The sequence below is a fragment of the Apis dorsata genome, unplaced genomic scaffold (genome assembly GCF_000469605.1).
Source record: "Apis dorsata unplaced genomic scaffold, Apis dorsata 1.3 scaffold_59, whole genome shotgun sequence".
NCBI lineage: Eukaryota > Metazoa > Arthropoda > Insecta > Hymenoptera > Apidae > Apis > Apis dorsata.
The window spans coordinates 905,800-924,949 of NW_006263359.1; the positions used below are offsets into that span (position 1 = coordinate 905,800).

General features: G+C 23.0%; 3 protein-coding genes across 6 annotated transcripts in view; 2 read left to right on the forward strand and 1 right to left on the reverse strand.

Moving 5' to 3' along the window:
- The first annotated feature begins 1,260 nt into the window (after nucleotides 1–1,260).
- LOC102673540 (solute carrier family 23 member 1) lies at nucleotides 1,261–16,374 on the forward strand. 3 transcript variants are annotated; one of them, XM_031515229.1, is made up of 14 exons: nucleotides 8,070–8,085; nucleotides 9,631–9,718; nucleotides 11,312–11,425; nucleotides 11,766–11,923; nucleotides 13,537–13,742; nucleotides 13,807–13,933; nucleotides 14,102–14,222; nucleotides 14,388–14,643; nucleotides 14,839–14,967; nucleotides 15,076–15,234; nucleotides 15,313–15,392; nucleotides 15,570–15,711; nucleotides 15,900–16,032; nucleotides 16,133–16,374. In XM_031515229.1, exons 2-14 carry the CDS (start codon nucleotides 9,686–9,688, stop codon nucleotides 16,212–16,214), a joined length of 1,740 nt encoding a protein of 579 aa, XP_031371089.1. In that variant the 5' UTR covers nucleotides 8,070–8,085; nucleotides 9,631–9,685; the 3' UTR covers nucleotides 16,215–16,374. The 3 variants fall into 3 exon arrangements, with proteins under 3 accessions (XP_031371088.1, XP_031371089.1, XP_006609764.1); XM_031515228.1 differs by lacking the exons at nucleotides 8,070–8,085; nucleotides 9,631–9,718 and adding an exon at nucleotides 1,261–1,815; XM_006609701.2 differs by lacking the exon at nucleotides 8,070–8,085 and having other exon boundaries at nucleotides 9,451–9,718.
- LOC102673669 (nuclear cap-binding protein subunit 3-like) lies at nucleotides 5,624–8,347 on the reverse strand. Its single transcript, XM_006609702.2, has 8 exons — nucleotides 8,090–8,347; nucleotides 7,703–7,869; nucleotides 7,464–7,615; nucleotides 6,961–7,338; nucleotides 6,487–6,884; nucleotides 6,265–6,414; nucleotides 5,896–6,155; nucleotides 5,624–5,828 (listed from the first exon to the last, which is right to left on the reverse strand). The coding sequence occupies exons 1-8, from the start codon at nucleotides 8,210–8,212 to the stop codon at nucleotides 5,690–5,692; spliced, it is 1,767 nt and encodes a 588-aa protein (XP_006609765.1). The 5' UTR covers nucleotides 8,213–8,347; the 3' UTR covers nucleotides 5,624–5,689.
- Nucleotides 16,375–16,468: 94 nt separating the features above from the next.
- The window catches only part of LOC102673794 (sphingomyelin phosphodiesterase 4), a 4,261-nt gene continuing 1,579 nt past the window's right edge, over nucleotides 16,469–19,150 (forward strand). The window contains exons 1-9 of one of the 2 annotated variants that reach the window (XM_031515254.1): nucleotides 16,469–16,630; nucleotides 17,033–17,332; nucleotides 17,411–17,513; nucleotides 17,634–17,865; nucleotides 17,975–18,185; nucleotides 18,248–18,360; nucleotides 18,450–18,608; nucleotides 18,675–18,846; nucleotides 18,919–19,107. In XM_031515254.1, coding sequence (XP_031371114.1) covers nucleotides 16,604–16,630; nucleotides 17,033–17,332; nucleotides 17,411–17,513; nucleotides 17,634–17,865; nucleotides 17,975–18,185; nucleotides 18,248–18,360; nucleotides 18,450–18,608; nucleotides 18,675–18,846; nucleotides 18,919–19,107 — 1,506 coding nt within the window. In that variant the 5' untranslated portion in view covers nucleotides 16,469–16,603. The remainder of the gene's footprint in view (nucleotides 16,631–17,032; nucleotides 17,333–17,410; nucleotides 17,514–17,633; nucleotides 17,866–17,974; nucleotides 18,186–18,247; nucleotides 18,361–18,449; nucleotides 18,609–18,674; nucleotides 18,847–18,918; nucleotides 19,108–19,150) is intronic. The other variant, XM_031515255.1, reaches the window with a different exon arrangement.

The following is a 19,150-nucleotide window of genomic DNA, read 5'->3' on the forward strand; positions in this document are numbered from 1 at the left end:
GTGTATGGTGTCTGTATGATGTCTTTGAATGTAATTATCTGTGAATTTATCTATTTTTTACATTTCTAATCTTTTTATATGTTAGAATGTGTCTTTTGTTTTTCTTTTCTTTATTTTCTTTATTATTAATAAATATCTCGAGGAACGGTTGCTTGTCGTTTTCACTTATATTAATTATCTTTTTTTTTTTCTATGCTTTTTTTGTAATTTAAAAAAGCTAATTGTAACCATATTGATTTCTTCCTAGAGTCAACTCACTGAATCTGGATTCAAACTCATTATATGAGTTAAACCTCATAATAATATGAATGCTCTTATTTCGATTCATCTTTTTCGCTCTAAATATGGCGTATATTCGCAAACATTTATTTTATATTATAATATATATCCGTAGTTAATGCAACACATCTTTGGAAAGAAGTATGTCGCGAATAGTCAAAATAATAATCAACTTACATATACAAATGTCTCATCGAAGATGAATAACAAGAACCTTATTCGATTGTGATAATATAAGAATGGATTCGAATGATATCGAAGTACGATAAAATTCAAGCTATTTATATATATATATATATATTCATCATTCTTTTCCTTTTTCAAAAATTATATTAAAAAAAGAATTTTCTTTTTCTATAAAATATAAGTATTTCATCGTTTTCCAATGACAATCTGATGCTATTCGAAGTGGCGAGAACACATTTAAAATATTTAAGAAGCAAAGCAAAAAGAAAAAAAAAAAACAGTATCCTTCAAAATCAAAGTCTTGGCGTATAATTGAGAAAATAAGTGAAACAATAAAATCTTATTAATAAATACGATAAAGAGAAAGAATGTAAGTGAGAATGAGACATGAAAACGATAGAAGAAGAAGAATTACTATAGCAGAAATATAGTATGAACGATTCGATATAAGCACTTATTTGCCTCATTCGACTATTAAATCTCATATTCTTCGATATATCTAATAAAATAATTCTTCATTAATGATATTTGTCTATAGTATATTATATATTCACAATAATTTGCTTGAAAGAAACATCGGTGTTTCTTTCCCCTCAGATTACAAGTTATTTGAGAGGAAATAACGAAAACGATTATTTTCAATTTCTAGCATCCTTTCACGATTTAATTATTTGAAAGAAAAAGACAAAGAGGAAAAATGTTATATCCCATGAGTGTTCTTTTCTATTTCTCAGCATATTTTATGCTTTACAGAGCATTGAAGGATTTATTGGATTATCGATTCAGCCTTGTAGCCGCTTATATCCGGAATCTTGTAAAAAATAACAATTCATAAGAGAAAAATTTAGTATATTTTACGCTTTTATTAAAAGCATATTTGAGAAATTTAAAAACAGAACTTCAATAATATATAATTGGCTTTCATCATTTGAGAGTCTGAATTTTCTTAAGGATATAATAATTTTTCAAGTTGAAAATAATAATGATTGATTAGAATTATTGATTAAGAAGATAAAAAAAAAATTCTATTTTTATTCTATTCTTTTATGATTAAAGAAGAAATTTCTCTTGAAAATTAGAAAGAAAATTCATTTCAGAAGAAAAATATTATAGATCTAATTATCTTCTTAAAGAGAAGGTTTTAATGCGATGTTTTTTTACGGTTTATGTCCTTGTAATTATAACTATATCGTTGACGTCGTTGACGGATATTTAAACGATGATTTCATCAATGGAAATTAGCAATTAACCAATATGCGCATTGCTTTTCATACTGAAAAAATTCCTCCATGTGTTTCTTTTTTTGTAAGCATAAGAAATCTCGAAGAGAATACTTGCTCGTTGAAATATGTACGTGCACTGTTCTTATTAAATTCTCGATCTGAAACGTTTCGGTTCGTGCTCACGATACGCCCGATACTGGGAATTTATTTAATTTTATTTTACAATGAATTTACTATCTTATCAGATTTATCTAGAATTCATAAAATTGTCAGTATCTCTGCGTGTTTCGAATACAAGTTTATTTACAAGGAAGAAAGATTTTAAAAAATTGTGTAACAAGCTTTCAACTCTTGTTCACATTTATATGTTTTGCTTTTTCCTTAATGACTCACTGACTTGTGCAATAAATTTTGAAATAAATAAAATATACATTTATCGATATTTTTAAAAATAAATCGGTACGAAATTTCTTAGAAAAATTTACAAAAAAAAATAATAGTACTTCTTTGAATTTTATTAATTCATAATTTTTTATAAAAATATAAATTAAAACTAATTCATATATAAATATAATCTTTCCTTCCTCGTATATATTTCAATTTTGTCTTTGAAGCTTAAATAAAAGTCCCTCGAGCATTATACATGAAGCTGATTTTTGAAACAGTTCGACGTTTACATGTCCGAATATTTCTGCGTGTATAGTTGCTATGTGTCCGAATTTCGTAACTTAATCTATGTATGTATTTAAGACATTAATTTAGAGTCTCAAAAGTAGTTGCGACTGTTGAATGATTAGTAAACCGTGAGATGTTTGTCAAATAATTTTCACGAGCTGCCTCGAAAGACCGAGGGGACATTATAACGAGTCGGTTAACTGACCATGACGATATCGGTGTTCCAAACTCGTTTACGCGTGAGAATTGACTCAAAAATGGAAAAACAATAAAAAAAAAAAAAAAAAAAAAAAAAAAAAAAAAAAAAAAAAAAAAAAAAAAAAAAAAAGAAAGAAAAAAAAAGAAAAAATAAAGCAAAAGAAAAAAAATTTACTAATCAGAACTTGAAAACAATGTTCACAGATTATAAAAAAAAAAAAAACGATAAAAAATTAACTTATAAATTTTCTTATTTATCATGTAATTTATTATGTAGTTCATCTAAGGGGTGAAACAAATCTTTGAATCTTTCTATTCGTTTGTAAATGTAAGAATAACGAGATTAGTATCAAATCAATCAAGTATTAAAAATGTATTAAAAAAAAGTTGCGATGCATTTAAATTCCATAAAATTTCAAAGTTCCCGTCTATTCTCTTCACGGTATATGAGATCCGATGTTTAAAACAATTAATAAAATAAGAAATATTGTACATTTGCTATGATCCTATGTCAAGTATCGTACGTTATGCAAACGTACAAATTTCGTTGAAAATAATTAATTATTGTTAAAGATCTTCCATCAAATATAATTTGTTGTCGGATATTCTTAACGATTGCTGATATAATTATAAAAATAAATAAAAAAAGAATAAGAAAAAATTAATAACATTGGAACACCCATTATCGCGAAGAAAGAGACATTGAATGTAAGTGGAATGCGAGCAACGATAAATTGTAGCGTTTAATATATATTGATAGAATTATTATCAATATCATCAGGCCTAATATACTTAAACGTTGCGTGTATTTGTTGTTGTTGCCGATTCATATCTTATATATCCGAATATTAAAAAAATATTTCGTCTATGGATTTTAAATGTTATACGTCATTTATGAGAAAACAAAAAGAACAAAAAAAAGAGAGGAAATGAAAAAGAAATGCGAAAGAAAATGAAAAAAGCGAAAGTAGCGTTTATCGATTGGTTTAAAAGAAGGAAAAGAATTAATTAGAAAATACATCAACAATTTTTATGTAGGATAGAAGAAAGAAATCCTCGATATCTTGCACGATTACCTTTTAGCAAATGAGATTGATATTTCTGATTCTGAAGCAAACAAAAAAATGAATATTAATTAATGAGAGCTAATTCACAAAATAGATCTTATACTTGATGAAACATAAAAATGTAGATATAATATTAGATATTAAAATCACAGTTAATGGATATAGTTATTAAATGGTTTTCGATATACACACGATTTTAGATAAACACATAATTAAAAAAAATTGTTACGTGCTTTAATAGTATCAAAAATATCACATCTCGTTTGTTAATACATTAAATTACCTCGTGCCTCCAAGCTGCATTTATAGAATCTATCATTTCAGTATCTTATGCTCGAATTAAAAATAATACTTTAATATTTAATATTTTTATTATTTTTATTCTTTAATATTTTTTTTTTTAATAAATCACAATAGATTTCATTTGAAATATTTATAATACAAAATGAAATTATAAATTAACGTAGAGAATCAAAGTAACAGATAGAAACTTATGAATGCAGCTAAAAGAATATTCCGATAATCCACTGTGTTCTTCGAACGATAAATCTTTTTTTTTTATTTATCTTTTTCGAATTCAGCCGAATATTTCTCCGAATAATTGTTATTTGTGTAAGTGATAAATATATATATAAATATATAAATATATATATATATATATATATTGAAATCATAATTATCGATTATTGTATTTTAAAATGACTATTCAAAATATTATTGTGCTAATATAAATGCGGCTTTATTGGTCAATTATTCGGAATCGATGTTATAATTATTCATATCCCTATTTCTTTTAAATTCAAATAGATATTGATTTAGTTTTTCTTTGTTTCTTTGTTTCCTTGGTTTTTACGTATGTGTTTTAATATACTTGTCAAAAAATTACAAATTTTACAATATTTCATTTTGTAATTAAAATTAAAAAGAATTGTTTATGAAATTACATATTAATTCTTTTTTTTTTTTTTTAATTTTTTATACATATTTAAGAAATCACAGATGTCAAAATATTTCATTAATCATCATAAACGCAAGAAAAATATTTTAAATGCTCTACATATACGGAAATTAGTCTTATACAATTTTTATTTACAACCGAGTTGAGTATTTTTCTTTATTTTTTTATTGATTTTTTAAACTGATATAACCATTAAATTTTAAAGGAAAGAAACTATAAAACTATATTGTTTCGATGTATAATTGATTAAATATTCGTTTGTAGAATTTTTTTGTACGATAAAGTATAAATTTATCTCTCTATTAATTAAATAGTATCCGAAAATATCTTTTTTCGAATTATAATTACAAAACATTTTTCAATTCTCAGTGAAAATTTCAAATGTACAAACGAATATTTAAAAATACATTCTATTTCTCAGTATACAATGTGTTAATGAAAAATTGTTTTTTATTATTATCTATATTAGATAATATTTATATACAATCCAGGAAGCACTCATTACCCGTTTATTTGTATTTATTTTGTATTTTATCTCATTTTAAGAATATATTTGGAATATATTATGTATACAATATATATATTAATAGCATTGTTAATCATTATTAAAAGATCGATATATAATTCATTTATAATTGAATTATATAAATAATAAAAAATTATGGAAAATTATATTGATAAATATGTATCCAGTACATATTTTTTCAAAAAAATTCTTGCTTAAATAGAAAACTTTTAATTCTTACATAGTCAAAAATGTATCAATATTAAATATTTAGTCAATTAAAATTAAAAATACGATATTTCAAATTTAATATTCTATGATTCAAATTTGTATATCAACAAAATTTTTTCTCATATATATTTTATTAATATAAATAAATATGTTCATGATTAAAATTTGATTTCATGCGATTTTAGAACATCTTAATTTACATAAAAGTATACAATTAAACGAAGTAGTAAATTCGGTGTAATGAGTGCATTTTCTATTTTTTATACATCAATTAGGAAGTTTGCACCATACCATTCTCTTCCACTGAAATAGAACACCACAACCACATTCCACATTTTTTATGACAATTTGTTTGACTAATCGATAATTATTCTGTTTCACTTCCTTCTGTATATTTATCATTTTTCACTTCTATCCTTAAAGGAGAACGACCTCTTGTATGATTTCCGATTCGAGATCGAAGATCACCTTTTAATGTATTTCTGAGATCTCGTATTCTTGATTGCCTTCAAAATTAATATATTTTTAAATATTATACATACAAACAAAATATTTATATTTTTAAATTCTTACCTATTTTTGATAGATTTATCAATAACTTCGCTTTTTACATTGTTAAGTCTTGCCCACACTGTAGAAGCAACACGAGGTTTATGCTGAACTACTTTTATTACACTGCCTTTAGGTCCTTGGACTTCTTTTACTGGTTTGTCACTATCTTCATCACTATAATTTTCGTCTTCGTCTTCTTCTCGTTCTACATCAGATCCTTGCCATTCGCCTTCTTCTTTTTCCTGGCTTTCATTATCTTCTATAATTTCACCATCTTCCTCCTATGCAATATAATTCGTAAATTATTATTTTTAATTTATTTTTAATAATAATAAATTTTTATTTTTAGTTTAAATTGTAATTCAATATTAATTTTTTAATAATTATTACCTCTGATTCATTAAGTTTTAATGAATTCGACTTTGTTACATTTGTATTTGTTACAACTACTTGGATTGCATCACGAAATTGCGTTCCTTTTTTTGATTTGCTGAGCCTCGATCGTAAATCATTGCCTTTACTTAAGTTATTTAATATTGTCTGTAAATATATTATAATGAATATTAAATTCTATCATTATAGAATTTTCATTCAATTAAAAATTAAATTTACTTGTTCTCGAAGTTTTGCGCGACGTTTGTGTATTTTTTTTTCTTCATCATCCGCATGCATACGCATTCGTAATACTTTACTTCTTTTACACCATTCATTTTCACTATCACTACTTGAAGTACTTTGTTGTTCTTCAGTGTGTGTAATTTCTTTTTGGGAATATTTTATCCCTAATCTATCTTTCACACTACGTCCTTGATCTCTAGATTCATTTCTAGTACCAAATTCATTTTCTATAGCATCATTAAGTCCCCAACTTTCTGATAACGCACCCCATGGATTTTTCACACGTTTTTTATCTTTAACATCTTCTTGTGACTCTTCTTTGAATCTTCTTTTACTTTGTCTAATTTGTTTATACATTCGTTTTCGAGACTCAGTTAAAATTCCTTTAATACCTATAAGGAGGATTTTATTTATTTATATAGAATATTTTAATAGAATATTTTTAATATTTTTATATTTTTATAATACCTCCAAAATTAGGATTTCCATATTTTTTATAATATTCACTCATTTTTTCTGCATTTGGTTGCTTTTTATCTGCTCTAGTAGCAAATCTAAGAAATATTGCTTTAGATTTAGGATAATCTATACCCTTCCTCCATAAACCAGGTGGTAATGGACAATTAATATCCTTGATACTTATATAGCCTTCCTCTATACTCTTTGTTACAGTTTCATTATCTTCAACCATTTCAACAGTATAATCATCATTAGCTACATTGTTTTCTTCATCAGGATTACTATCAAGTGTTTTTGTACTTTTTTGTTTTTCTAAACCCATAATTCTTTTTGATAATCCCAACATAGCTCTAGCAGCTGATAAATTGTCTAACCATACTACATTGCCTATAATATGTTATGTATTAATAAATTTAATCTATTTTATTTTTTAATATATTCCGAAAAATTCATATAATGTTTTAAAAATATTAATACTTATATTAAAATTTATAAGGTAAAATTATTCTTACATGAAACATCATTAATCCATTCAATTGAAGCTGGGGCATAATCTTCAAAATATTTAAAAACATCTTTGGTACTCATTTCTTCAGTTCCTCTCATATGTATTACATTTAATCTAATATTTTTTGTATTTTCACTGTCTTCTACAATGCCCATACTAAATATAAAAAAAAATCTGTTATGCATTATGATTATCAAACTATTATTATATTATTTGTGAAATTAATATTTATAATATTTTTACCTAGAATATAAATCTTGTTCTTGATTTGATAGATTATTTTTTATTTTATCTGTTAATCCAAAACGCTTAGCTCTCTCTTCCATTTTGAGTTTTTCTTCTTTACTAAATATATCTATGCCTGTCATAAAAGTACCACCACGATTTTCATAACGGTTATCTAACTGTACCTATTTAAATAAAATGTATTATATTAATTTTTAATTTTAAAATTTAATATAAATATAACATTTTTATAATTTAAGATCATAAAATAATTTTTGATTAAAGCTAAAATGAATTAAATATCAAAGTTATATTACAAAACATAAAAGCAAAATAATGACAAGAAAATTAATAAAATGTGACATTAATTATATAATTATAAATTGATTATTTATATTTATTTACCTCTGATACGTGTACATTGTTCGTATTAAATGTTTTTACATTTGTTTGATCAGAATCAACAATCTTGCTGTCATCAATAATTGGAAGCATTTCCACATCCATAGGTTCACTTAGTTCATCCATTTTATATATTTATCTATATCTTTTTATAAAAATTTTTATTTTCTTTTACAAAAAATTTCAAAGGACACATGAAATATGAATTTTAAATTGTCTATTTATAATGCACAACACAAAGAAGAAATAATACGATAGGTTATGATACACAGCTTCGACTATATAAATATTGAGGTTATATATTCTATACTTTTCAATAATATAAGCGCCATCTTTCAGGCGGGAAAATCAAACATTTTTCACGTTTTATATTTTTAATAAATTTTTTTAATACTATTTTGATTGACATTTATATAAATAATTTGTTAAGTTATTTATTTGATAATATTATAAAAATTATTAGAAATAATTTCATCTTAACTAAAAATAGTAAATGTATTACAAGTTTAAAAAACAACAAAGAAGAAATTAATTTATTAATATTATTTTTCATCAAAGAATATATAAATTTTATTATTTTTTAAATTAAAACCATATTTAAATTTGTACAAATAATGTATGTTCTTATTTATAGATTATATCGTTAATTTATCTTAAAGAATTGAAGATCTAGAAAGAATATTTATGTCATATCACTGTTTATAAAATATTAGTTTAGATTTAAGTTTCTATTTAGTATATAATAACTTCTAAAAATTGCACATCAAAATAAATATTTGAATAAGTTTCAAATGCTTATTTCAAGTTGATTTATTTAAGTAAAAATATTAAATATTTTTATTAAACTAAAAGATCCAAGTTTTAAAAAAATCTACTGAATAAATAATGAATTTAAATTTAATATTTAATTAATTGATCTGTTTAACAAAATTGATAGTTACATAGCATTGCTAAATTATAGATAATATTATTTTTATCAATACGAAGTTATATGAGCGAAATTCCTTGGCATGCATATAATTGACACGTGTATTTCAAAACAATTTAATTTTATAATTTACTGTATATATTACTGTATAATTATAATCTACTATAATAAATTATAAATTAAAAGATAACATCATCTTCGAGTATAACATTATTTAGATTGAATTATTTAAAAAAAAAGCTATGGAATTTTACAACTTGCTTAAAAAATTATCTTAGAATAATATTTTGTTTCTATCAGTAAATATATTTTTTATAAATTTTTACTATTGTTAATTAATCGCGTCTCTACTTATTAATTTCTATTGATATTTTTTTGATTGCCAAAATCATTGTCAAAATAAAAATAATCCAGCTAATACTTGGTTTCTAAGCAGCCATTTAGCGATAAATTAAAGAGCGATCATGTCTATTGACACAGTTTGTCGCTAACGTTTAACGTGGACGCGCGATATCAAGTGAAGAAGCGTTTCCATTATTTTTTTTGCGATTCCTGAAGAATCGTTTGGAGGTTTTCATATTTATGGAATCTATTTTTGATTAAAATTAAGATTAATGTAGGAAAAATTAATTTTGTAATATCTATAAACAATATAAATATATAATTTCAAAATGTCTGAAAATGGAATGCAGATGACCGAAGTGGTAAGTAATTGAAAAAGTAGTATGCACAATATCAAATTTTTAATAATTCTTTTGTTTTTTGTTTTTTTTAATAAATTGTTTGGAATTCCTATTATAGAAAGATTTTTATCACATCGAGCAATTGAATATAATTTAACGGTTGTGCTTGAATTAAAGGAATATTCAATTAAATAATTCTTCCTTTAATAACTTTATATGTTTTTGTTTAACATAAATTTTCACTTATTGTTTGATATTTAGATCTAAAAAATTAAATCCCATTCATCTAAAAAAATAAAAAATATAAAAATTTAATATATTCATAATATGTAAATGATATAATAATATTTAAATTGATATAAATTTAGATTATAAAATCATTGCATATCAATAATTATAAAAATATTCTGTTAGTATTATGCGTGTATGATAAAAATATTTTTAATATTTTTCATTAATTTTTGAAAATATATTATATTTTTTATACTCCAAATAATAATTATATTATTATGTGAAAAAAACCAATGTTTCTCAGATTACTAATTGTAATTTAATTCAATATATTCAAGTTATGCAATGTAAAAGTTTTAAATAATAATTATTCTTAAATAAAGAAAAAAATATTTTTTATTGATATTTTATTTTGCTAAATGTAATTAAAGACATAAGAAACATTGAATATCTTCTATCGAAATATAAATTTGATTATGATCCTCAATAATCGTGTAGCTAAAAAAGAATAACATTCTAATCGATTCATTAAGAATACATACTAACTACGTCATGAATCTAATAAATTGTGATTAGATTCAAGATTGAATGATTATTTCTATTTTACCAGTAAAAAAAATAGATTCTGTAAAAATCCATTTTTATTAATCAGATTTTACATAATATTTTAAATTCATAGTAAAATAATATAATTATAAAAATAATATCACAGTATATGCATATTTTGAAAAAAAAACAAAATAAGTTATTAATTAGTTCTAATTAATAATAATTAGTTCTAAATTAATTTAAAATTCTATTATTTATTTAGTGGAATGATAATTGTTAAAATAAATTAATAAAATTGTTAAAAATAGTTTTTAAAATTTTTTTAAGATTAAATAAAAAATCGATAAATGATAATTTTCTTTAATATAATTATTTAGTATATATAATATAATATAATTGTATATATATATATAAATAATTAATATAACTAATATATACTATATAAATAATTGTATTATATAGTATATAATATAATTGCTGAATAATATCATGAGATATATATTATTATTTTAATGAGCACAATAAGATATATCTTGATTTATTTTATTATGTAATTATATAATCTAGTTTCTTATTATTAAAATAAATTTATGTATCTTATTGTGTATAGAAGCTATATATATATTCTCATTTTAGAATTAATATTAAACATTTTTTTTAAAAAAGAAATTATATTGTCATTAAAAATCTTCCTCTCATTCAAAAGATAAAATATAAAAAATCCCTTATATAAAAATTTGAGTTTAAGTTTAATTTTTTCAGAATTAATATACGATTATAAATGAATTTAGATAATTTTTATATATGATATTTAATATATGATTATTGTTTTAGAATATAGGAAATTCAACATTAACATCACCAAATAAAACTAACAGAAATACGAATCTCACCTATGGCATTGATGATGTCCCACCCTGGTACCTTTGCTTATTTATGGCTTTACAGGTACTTTTTTTTACTTTTATCGTGATCGTTTATATTTCAGATAAACATGTTCGAAGTAACAATAAGCATAAGAACGGTTAATTCTTCTATTTATTTTACTATTTATGAAATCTTGATATGATTCGTCTTCTATCTAATAATGTTGATCAATATACTTATAATCGTATATCTATATTATATATCAAGTGATAATGATATAATTGGATAGACAATGATTTTACATGAAAAAATAAATTGAAAAATATAGAATAAAATTTATTCACTTCAGATTTTAATTTATTTTTTCTATTAAAATCATTCTTATTAACATTATTTTTAAAATTAATTATATGTTTTCTAGCATTATTTAACTATGATAGGTGCAATAGTCTCGATTCCTTTCATTTTGACACCAGCTCTATGTATGGCAGAGGATGATCCAGCGAGAAGTTACATCATCTCCACTATGATCTTCGTTACAGGACTTGTCACTTTTTTTCAAACCACTATAGGATGCAGGTGATTAAATTAATAAATTTTTGCCAATCTGAAAAATGTATAATTCATATTTAATTTTATCATTATCACATTTTTTTAAATTACTTCAATAAAATTGATTCTTTTATAAACTTATAATTCCTTCTATTTCTAAAAGTAATTAAAAGTATTTTCATGCATTTTGAAAACTCATATTGAAAAAATTGTTGCGCATTATTCTAAAATATTAAGTTGATAAGACTTAATAGTCGCCAATTCAACTTCATACAAAGCAATTATATATATTTCGAGCAATATGTAATAGTAATAGATAATTCAAGCTTAGTCTCATGATCAAAATTACAAATATTTCGAGCAATAGATTATAGATAAAAAAATTTCGAGACTGTAACTACTATGTATTACATATTATTATTATAAATTTGAATTAAAATGACTCATGACACTTATAAATGTTGTATATGAAACGAATGGGCTAGAATTCGTTTAATGAAATATTTATCGATTAATTGATATGATATCCATAATCCTAATAATAATAAGAATAATAAGAAATAATAATCCTAAAAAAATTAATAAAAATAATAATATTTTTAGTTATTTTTAATTTATTAAATTTTAGAAAAAGAGAGAAAAATTTTTTTGCTAATTTTTCAAGAAAATTTATATCTTTTGCTTGTATAATATTTTTTATAATTTAAGTCAAAATGATTTTTATTTTTTTAATTTATAACGTAGTTTATAATAGTTTTTAATTATGTTTTTAACGATTATCTTATCGGAATGCTAATAGTTGCAATATTTCATATTATGTAATTGCAAAATTCATAATTTGCCTATAAATGGAGTAAAGTGTTTGAATTTTAAGAATTAAAATTGGATATGAAAGTCTTCGTAATCGATATTTATATGTTTATGCTTCGTACTTGATAACTCGTCTATATTTGGTTCTAATGCTAATTTTGTTTTATTGTCGAGAATTATCTTGTTTAAAAAGATTTACAGATCGTTAACGATACTCAACAGTTTTCTGAGAAAGAGTAATGTTCTGTTTTTACTTCGAATTTTATGACAAAATAAAAACGGAGTTTTATTTACTAATTTGAAAAAATCATTTTTTTTATATATTGTAAATATATGTATATATATATTATAATTTACAATTTTCATTATATCATAATTTGACTTTTAAATTATAGAAATACATTCATTCTATATAATTTTTTTGATATTTCAGAATTTTATATTGTTTCTAAATATTAATAATACAGTATTCTTTAATATTTCAATGTTTCAATACTTTTTGATATTATTTTACTATAATTATTTTATTATTCTAGTATTTTTATTATTTTATTATTCTAGTATTTTTATTTCTAAAAATCTAATATTTATATAATATTTAAACAATCACTTTAAATTCGAATATTTTAACTGGAATACTATTATATAATTCTTACTGGAATACTATTATATACTAAGAATACTAGTATTCTTGCTGGAATACTTTAATATTTATGTATTTATCATTATTTTAATATTTCTATTTTGTAATATTTTCTAATATTTGTATACTTTAATAATTAATAAATCATAATGATAATATTTATTATTTTTTTTATTCTTTGTTATAGATTACCTCTTGTTCAAGGAGGAACCATTTCTTTTTTAGTCCCAACTCTTGCAATCTTAAGTTTACCACAATGGAAGTGTCCGCCACCAGAGATTTTGAATGAACTGTCCTCTGCTAATCGTACAGAAATATGGCAAATTAGAATGAGAGAACTTTCAGGAGCCATTGCTGTATCCTCTTTGTTTCAAGTAATAGTTGGATTTGGAGGTATTGTATTTAAATTATTATTTGAATATTAAATCTTCCTTTTCTAATATAATTTTTGAAATAGGTATCATTGGATATTTATTGAAATTCATTACACCATTGACTATTGTGCCAACTGTTTCTCTAGTTGGAATATCCCTTTTTGAGAATGCAGCTGATGCTGCATCTAAACATTGGGGTATCGCAGCTGGGTAAATGCATATTATTTTCTTCTTTATAAAAAAATGATATCCAATAATTCTTAATTTATTAAATTATTTTTATTTGAATAATTCTGAACAAATAATTTAATTAATAAAATTTAGTTCATGTCACAAAAAGTTTTTACATAATTCTTCTCGTCTATTAATCTTTTACAGAACAATACTGATGTTAACATTGTATTCTCAAATACTTGTTAATGTGCCGTTCCCGATATTAATATATCGTAAGGGTCAAGGAATTAGAGTCGTGTGGTTTGAATTATTTAAACTATTCCCGGTAATTATATAATGAATTTAATAAAAATGGCATAAATTTTTATTCCTGATTCTTTTTTTTATTACAATTTTCTTTTAAATTTTATTTGTATCTATATTTTCTATCGATAATATTAGTTTTTTCTATTTTATATAATCTTTTATTTTCAATTTCTTTCTATTTTAGGTACTGTTAACTATAATAGTCATGTGGATAATTTGCACGATTTTAACTGTAACGGATATTTTACCAGTTGGTCATCCAGCCAGAGCGGACAGTAAATTAAAGATTATCAATGATTCTCCATGGTTCCGATTTCCTTATCCTGGTCAATGGGGTACACCTACTGTATCCTTATCTGGTGTACTCGGCATGTTAGCTGGTGTATTGGCATGTACAGTGGAATCTATCAGTTATTATCCAACAACATCTAGAATGTGTGGTACGTAACAATTATAATAACATTAATATAATATAATAAATAATAAATAAAATAAATAATAAAAAATACAAATTTTAAATTGAATATAAAATAAAAAAATTTGTTAATTTAAAAAATTTTTAATATTTTTAAATTAATAATTAGAAATTTTTAAATAATAATTTTTAAATAAAAAATAGAAAATTTTATTTTTAGGAGCTCCTCCTCCTCCAGTTCACGCTATTAATCGAGGTATTGGTATGGAAGGTCTTGGAACAATGTTAGCTGGTCTTTGGGGAAGCGGAAACGGTACAAATACGTTTGGAGAAAATGTAGGAACTATTGGTAAGTTATATAATATTCTTGGATTGTAGTCTATGAGTAATATTTTTTTAACGTTCATACGTATAAAAACATTTTGAACTGGAACTTATTTAAACAATATATTATCAGGTGTTACGAAAGTTGGCAGTCGCAGAGTTATTCAATGGGCGTGCGGATTAATGATCCTCCAAGGATTGATTAGTAAATTTGGCGCTGTTTTTATCATCATTCCTGAGCCCATAGTCGGCGGAATATTTTGTATAATGTTTGGAATGATTTGTGCCTTCGGTATATCATAATATATTTTTCAAATAAAATTATTTTAAAAAGAAAATTAAAAAAGAAGTTAAGAATAATATGTTTTAGGTCTTTCTGCATTACAATATGTAAATTTAAATTCTGCAAGGAATTTATACATTCTTGGATTTTCCATTTTTTTCCCACTGGTAAAATAATTAGTAATAAAATATTTAGTACATTAACTTTTAAAATATACTTTTAAAATAACTTAAAAAATATACAATTAACAAAGAATGAAAATAAAAATTCAATTAGTAGTTGAATTAGTAATTTAAATTAATTTTATATGAAAAAATAATTAAATTATTTCTGTAAATTTTCAGGTTTTATCAAAATGGATGATTAATCATCCAGGAGTAATACAAACTAGAAATGAAATATTCGATAGTGTAGTTACAGTATTACTTAGCACAACTATCTTAGTTGGAGGTATTGTGGGATGTTTATTAGATAATATTATACCAGGTATAATTCATAGAAAAAATTTTTAATATATAATATATAATAATATATATATATAATAATATATAATAATAATTTTAATATATAATATATAAATATTATATAAATATTAATGTGTTTTACTCATAAAATAATAAAATGTTTTTTTTTATTTATTGCTATTAATTCTAATCATAATATCTAATTGTAAGGTACACCTGAGGAACGTGGACTTATTGCTTGGTCAAATGAAATGGAATTAAATATAGCAAAAGATGAAAAAGAGGATCAAGAGCACATATCTAATACGTTTGATTTTCCATTTGGAATGGATATTTTACAAAGGTCTTTTTTCTTTTTTATAATACTTTTTTTTTTAAATTTTTATGTTTTATTTAAAACTTAAATATTCAATTCATTTTTTCAAATTTCAATATTTTTTCAGATGGAAATGGACACATTATATGCCATTTTTACCGACTTACAAACCTGGAATTTATTCATGTGGACAAAGAAACAATAAATAATTTAATTTTATTTATAGATAATGAATTGTTAATTATTGTGTGAATTTTAAAAAACGATAACACGAATATTGAATAAATTACTTTATAAATGATGAATTGTTAATAGAATGTAAAAAAAAATGATTGAAATACAAATTAAAAAATTTTTATATAAAAAAAAGCAATGCAGTTGATTTTATAATTTCTTATTTATAATTTTATGATTTCTATAAATGATATATTTTAAAATTAAGAAAATTCTCTATTTTTTTTCCCTAGGAAAAAATTTCTTGTAGTGGTAAACATTATTACTAAATTGAGTGTATGGCGTGAATTAGTCAATAAATTGTCAGTAAATTTTCTTTAAATGTTATTTTTAATAATTCGTGGAAACATAAATAAATACGAATATGGCTGCATCTTCAGACGTTGCTACGGTATTGCATACGTGTATCATATTTTTATTAATCGGATGTATATATTTTTTTGTGAAAACATAACCTATACTTAACCTAAAATTCTTTAACCGGCTTTCTTAAAGAGTACAAATATTTATTTATTAAAACAATGCAAGTTTTGTAATTAATTAAAAATGTATTATTTTTTATAAATAAATTAATATATAAAATATTATACATGTTTTATTTGAATGAAATTATATTAAACAAATATATTGCATATTGTAAATAGAATAAGAGATGAGATATATTTCGATTTTTTAATGTAGAATATTAAATGAAAAATTTTATTAAATGTTTTAATTTAGATTAACAATTTAATTTAATTTTTAATTTTATTCTACACAACTATCTAATTTATTTCATATAATTAATATGCAGATCAGACTACAAAGATACTTAAACATGCCATTGGTGCAAAGATGCAAGGAAATAGCAATGTTAATAGATGAATCAAGCACAACAGAATTACAACATGTATTTTCAATATTAATAGATTCATTATTTGGGATTACTGACAATATTGGTTGGGGTTTACATAGCATTACTTTTAAGAAAAATGCTCAAGAATATGAAACACTTTGTAATTTTCTTAATCCACAAGGGCCTGTCTTTTCACTGTGTTATAAATTATTACCAGATTGTTATTTAAAATATAACTTCCCAGTTTCATTTTTACCAGTATGTAAAAAATAAATTTGTATATTAATAAAATTAAAAATTTAATAAAATTTAATTTCATATATTTTTTCATTTTAGGCAAAAATACGTCTAATGTTAGAGGAAGGAGTAATACCACCATTTTATCTAGACAAAATCAGAGATGATCAAAGTACACGTTGTGTATCTGCTCTAAATATGAGTATCCTTTGATTTTACTTTTTAATATACTTTTTAATATTTTAACATTTTAATAATTCAATAATTCAATAAAATATACTTTTTTAAATTCATATAAAATAAATCCTTAACAATGATACATACCCCTTTGAATATTACATTTTCCATTTTGCATATCATTTAACAAACCCATGGTTACAAGTACAGCAGCAGGAGAATGTCTGGATTAATTGGGAAACTGTTTATGTTCAATTAGCACATTGTTACTTATACCATTTTTTACCTAGAGATAATTCCCCTGTTTTGCCAATAATTAGTCCATACATCAGGAAAACACCTCAACGGAAACTTGTACAATCACCTGAATCTAAAAGGTATTTTTCGAATATTTAATGAATAAATTAATAAAAAATACAAATAAAATTATAATTCTTCAGAATTACTTAACAGTAAATGAAAAATTATAATTAGAAATTATTATAGAATGCAAACACCACGACTTTTGAGAACATCAATATTATCGCCAGGATCTCCGACTTCCACATCAACCGTACCGCAGCAACAATGTTTGCCACAAGTTTGGAGAAGTGAAACTGTAGTTCAAGTATTTCTTGATTTTTGGGTAGAATATATAGAAGATGATAAATTATGTTCATCTTTAAGCACATCATATTCTGCGTCCGTACCGCGTCGAGTAAGTATATAATAGAAATTTTCTTATAAAATATATATATTTGTATATAACTATAATTACAGCATAGCATTCATTCTGGAGAGCATATACGTTTAGTTCGAGCATTTATAAAAACTTTGCATGAATTTGCAAATAGTGCCACAGGCGATAAAAGTGCAATGGATGAACTTAAACGGTATATTAATATTAAAGAAAAAGTTAAACAATAATTAAATATAATTAAATATTAATATCATAAAATTTTGTTAAAAATGTTATTTATAGAATTATTTTACCTTCCGTCCAAGGCAAAATTTACACATTTCTTCGAAAAGCTATACATCATTGGCCTCTAGATAGTTCCTTTAGATTAATTCTTGAAGCATGGTTAAGCTTTATTCAACCATGGAGATATTTTCCTAGTATAACATATACAAAAGAAGGGTATGTATATAAAAAAAAATCTATTATGATAAATTACAATTAGATATTATTTTGTTTTTTTTATAGTAAATCTGAAGAAGAAGAAAGAGGAAAGATACATGATCCAAATAGATGGATGCCTTTTATTGCACATAATTTGTTAGCATATTCAGCAATATTCCAACAATTACTTCCACGATTTATGAGGACAGATCTTGTGGCTCCAAAAAATGCATTAATGTTATTTAGAGTTACAAAAGTATATTAAATTTTTTCAGATATTTGACTTATGTATTATTATTTAGAAAATTTAAAAAAAAATCATATTTAGGTTTTTTCGCAACCACATCTAGCAAAAATAATATGCGAAATAGAAAGTCATATGGATGATGTTGGACTAAGTAGAAATCGATGTGTATCCACAAATCAATGGGCTTCAATTGTACGACAACAAATTTCAGAACTAGAAGGACCAACTTATCAATATATACCAATGTTTTCTATGTCTACTATATCACAAGTAAATATAAAGTACATATATATATATATATATATATATATAT

Bases quoted from the DNA above. Each gene is read 5' to 3' on its own strand.
- LOC102673669 (XM_006609702.2), bottom strand. From the start codon at position 8,212: ATGGATGAACTAAGTGAACCTATGGATGTGGAAATGCTTCCAATTATT. The intron at 6,885-6,960 runs GTATTATAAAAA...TCCTCCTTATAG, and splicing joins TGGAAATCCTAATTTTGGAG to GTATTAAAGGAATTTTAACT. The intron at 6,415-6,486 runs GTAAATTTAATT...ATATATTTACAG, and splicing joins GCGCAAAACTTCGAGAACAA to ACAATATTAAATAACTTAAG.
- LOC102673540 (XM_031515228.1), top strand. From the start codon at position 1,720: ATGCGCATTGCTTTTCATACTGAAAAAATTCCTCCATGTGTTTCTTTT. The intron at 13,934-14,101 runs GTAAATGCATAT...AATCTTTTACAG, and splicing joins CATTGGGGTATCGCAGCTGG to AACAATACTGATGTTAACAT. The intron at 15,393-15,569 runs GTAAAATAATTA...GTAAATTTTCAG, and splicing joins TTTCCATTTTTTTCCCACTG to GTTTTATCAAAATGGATGAT.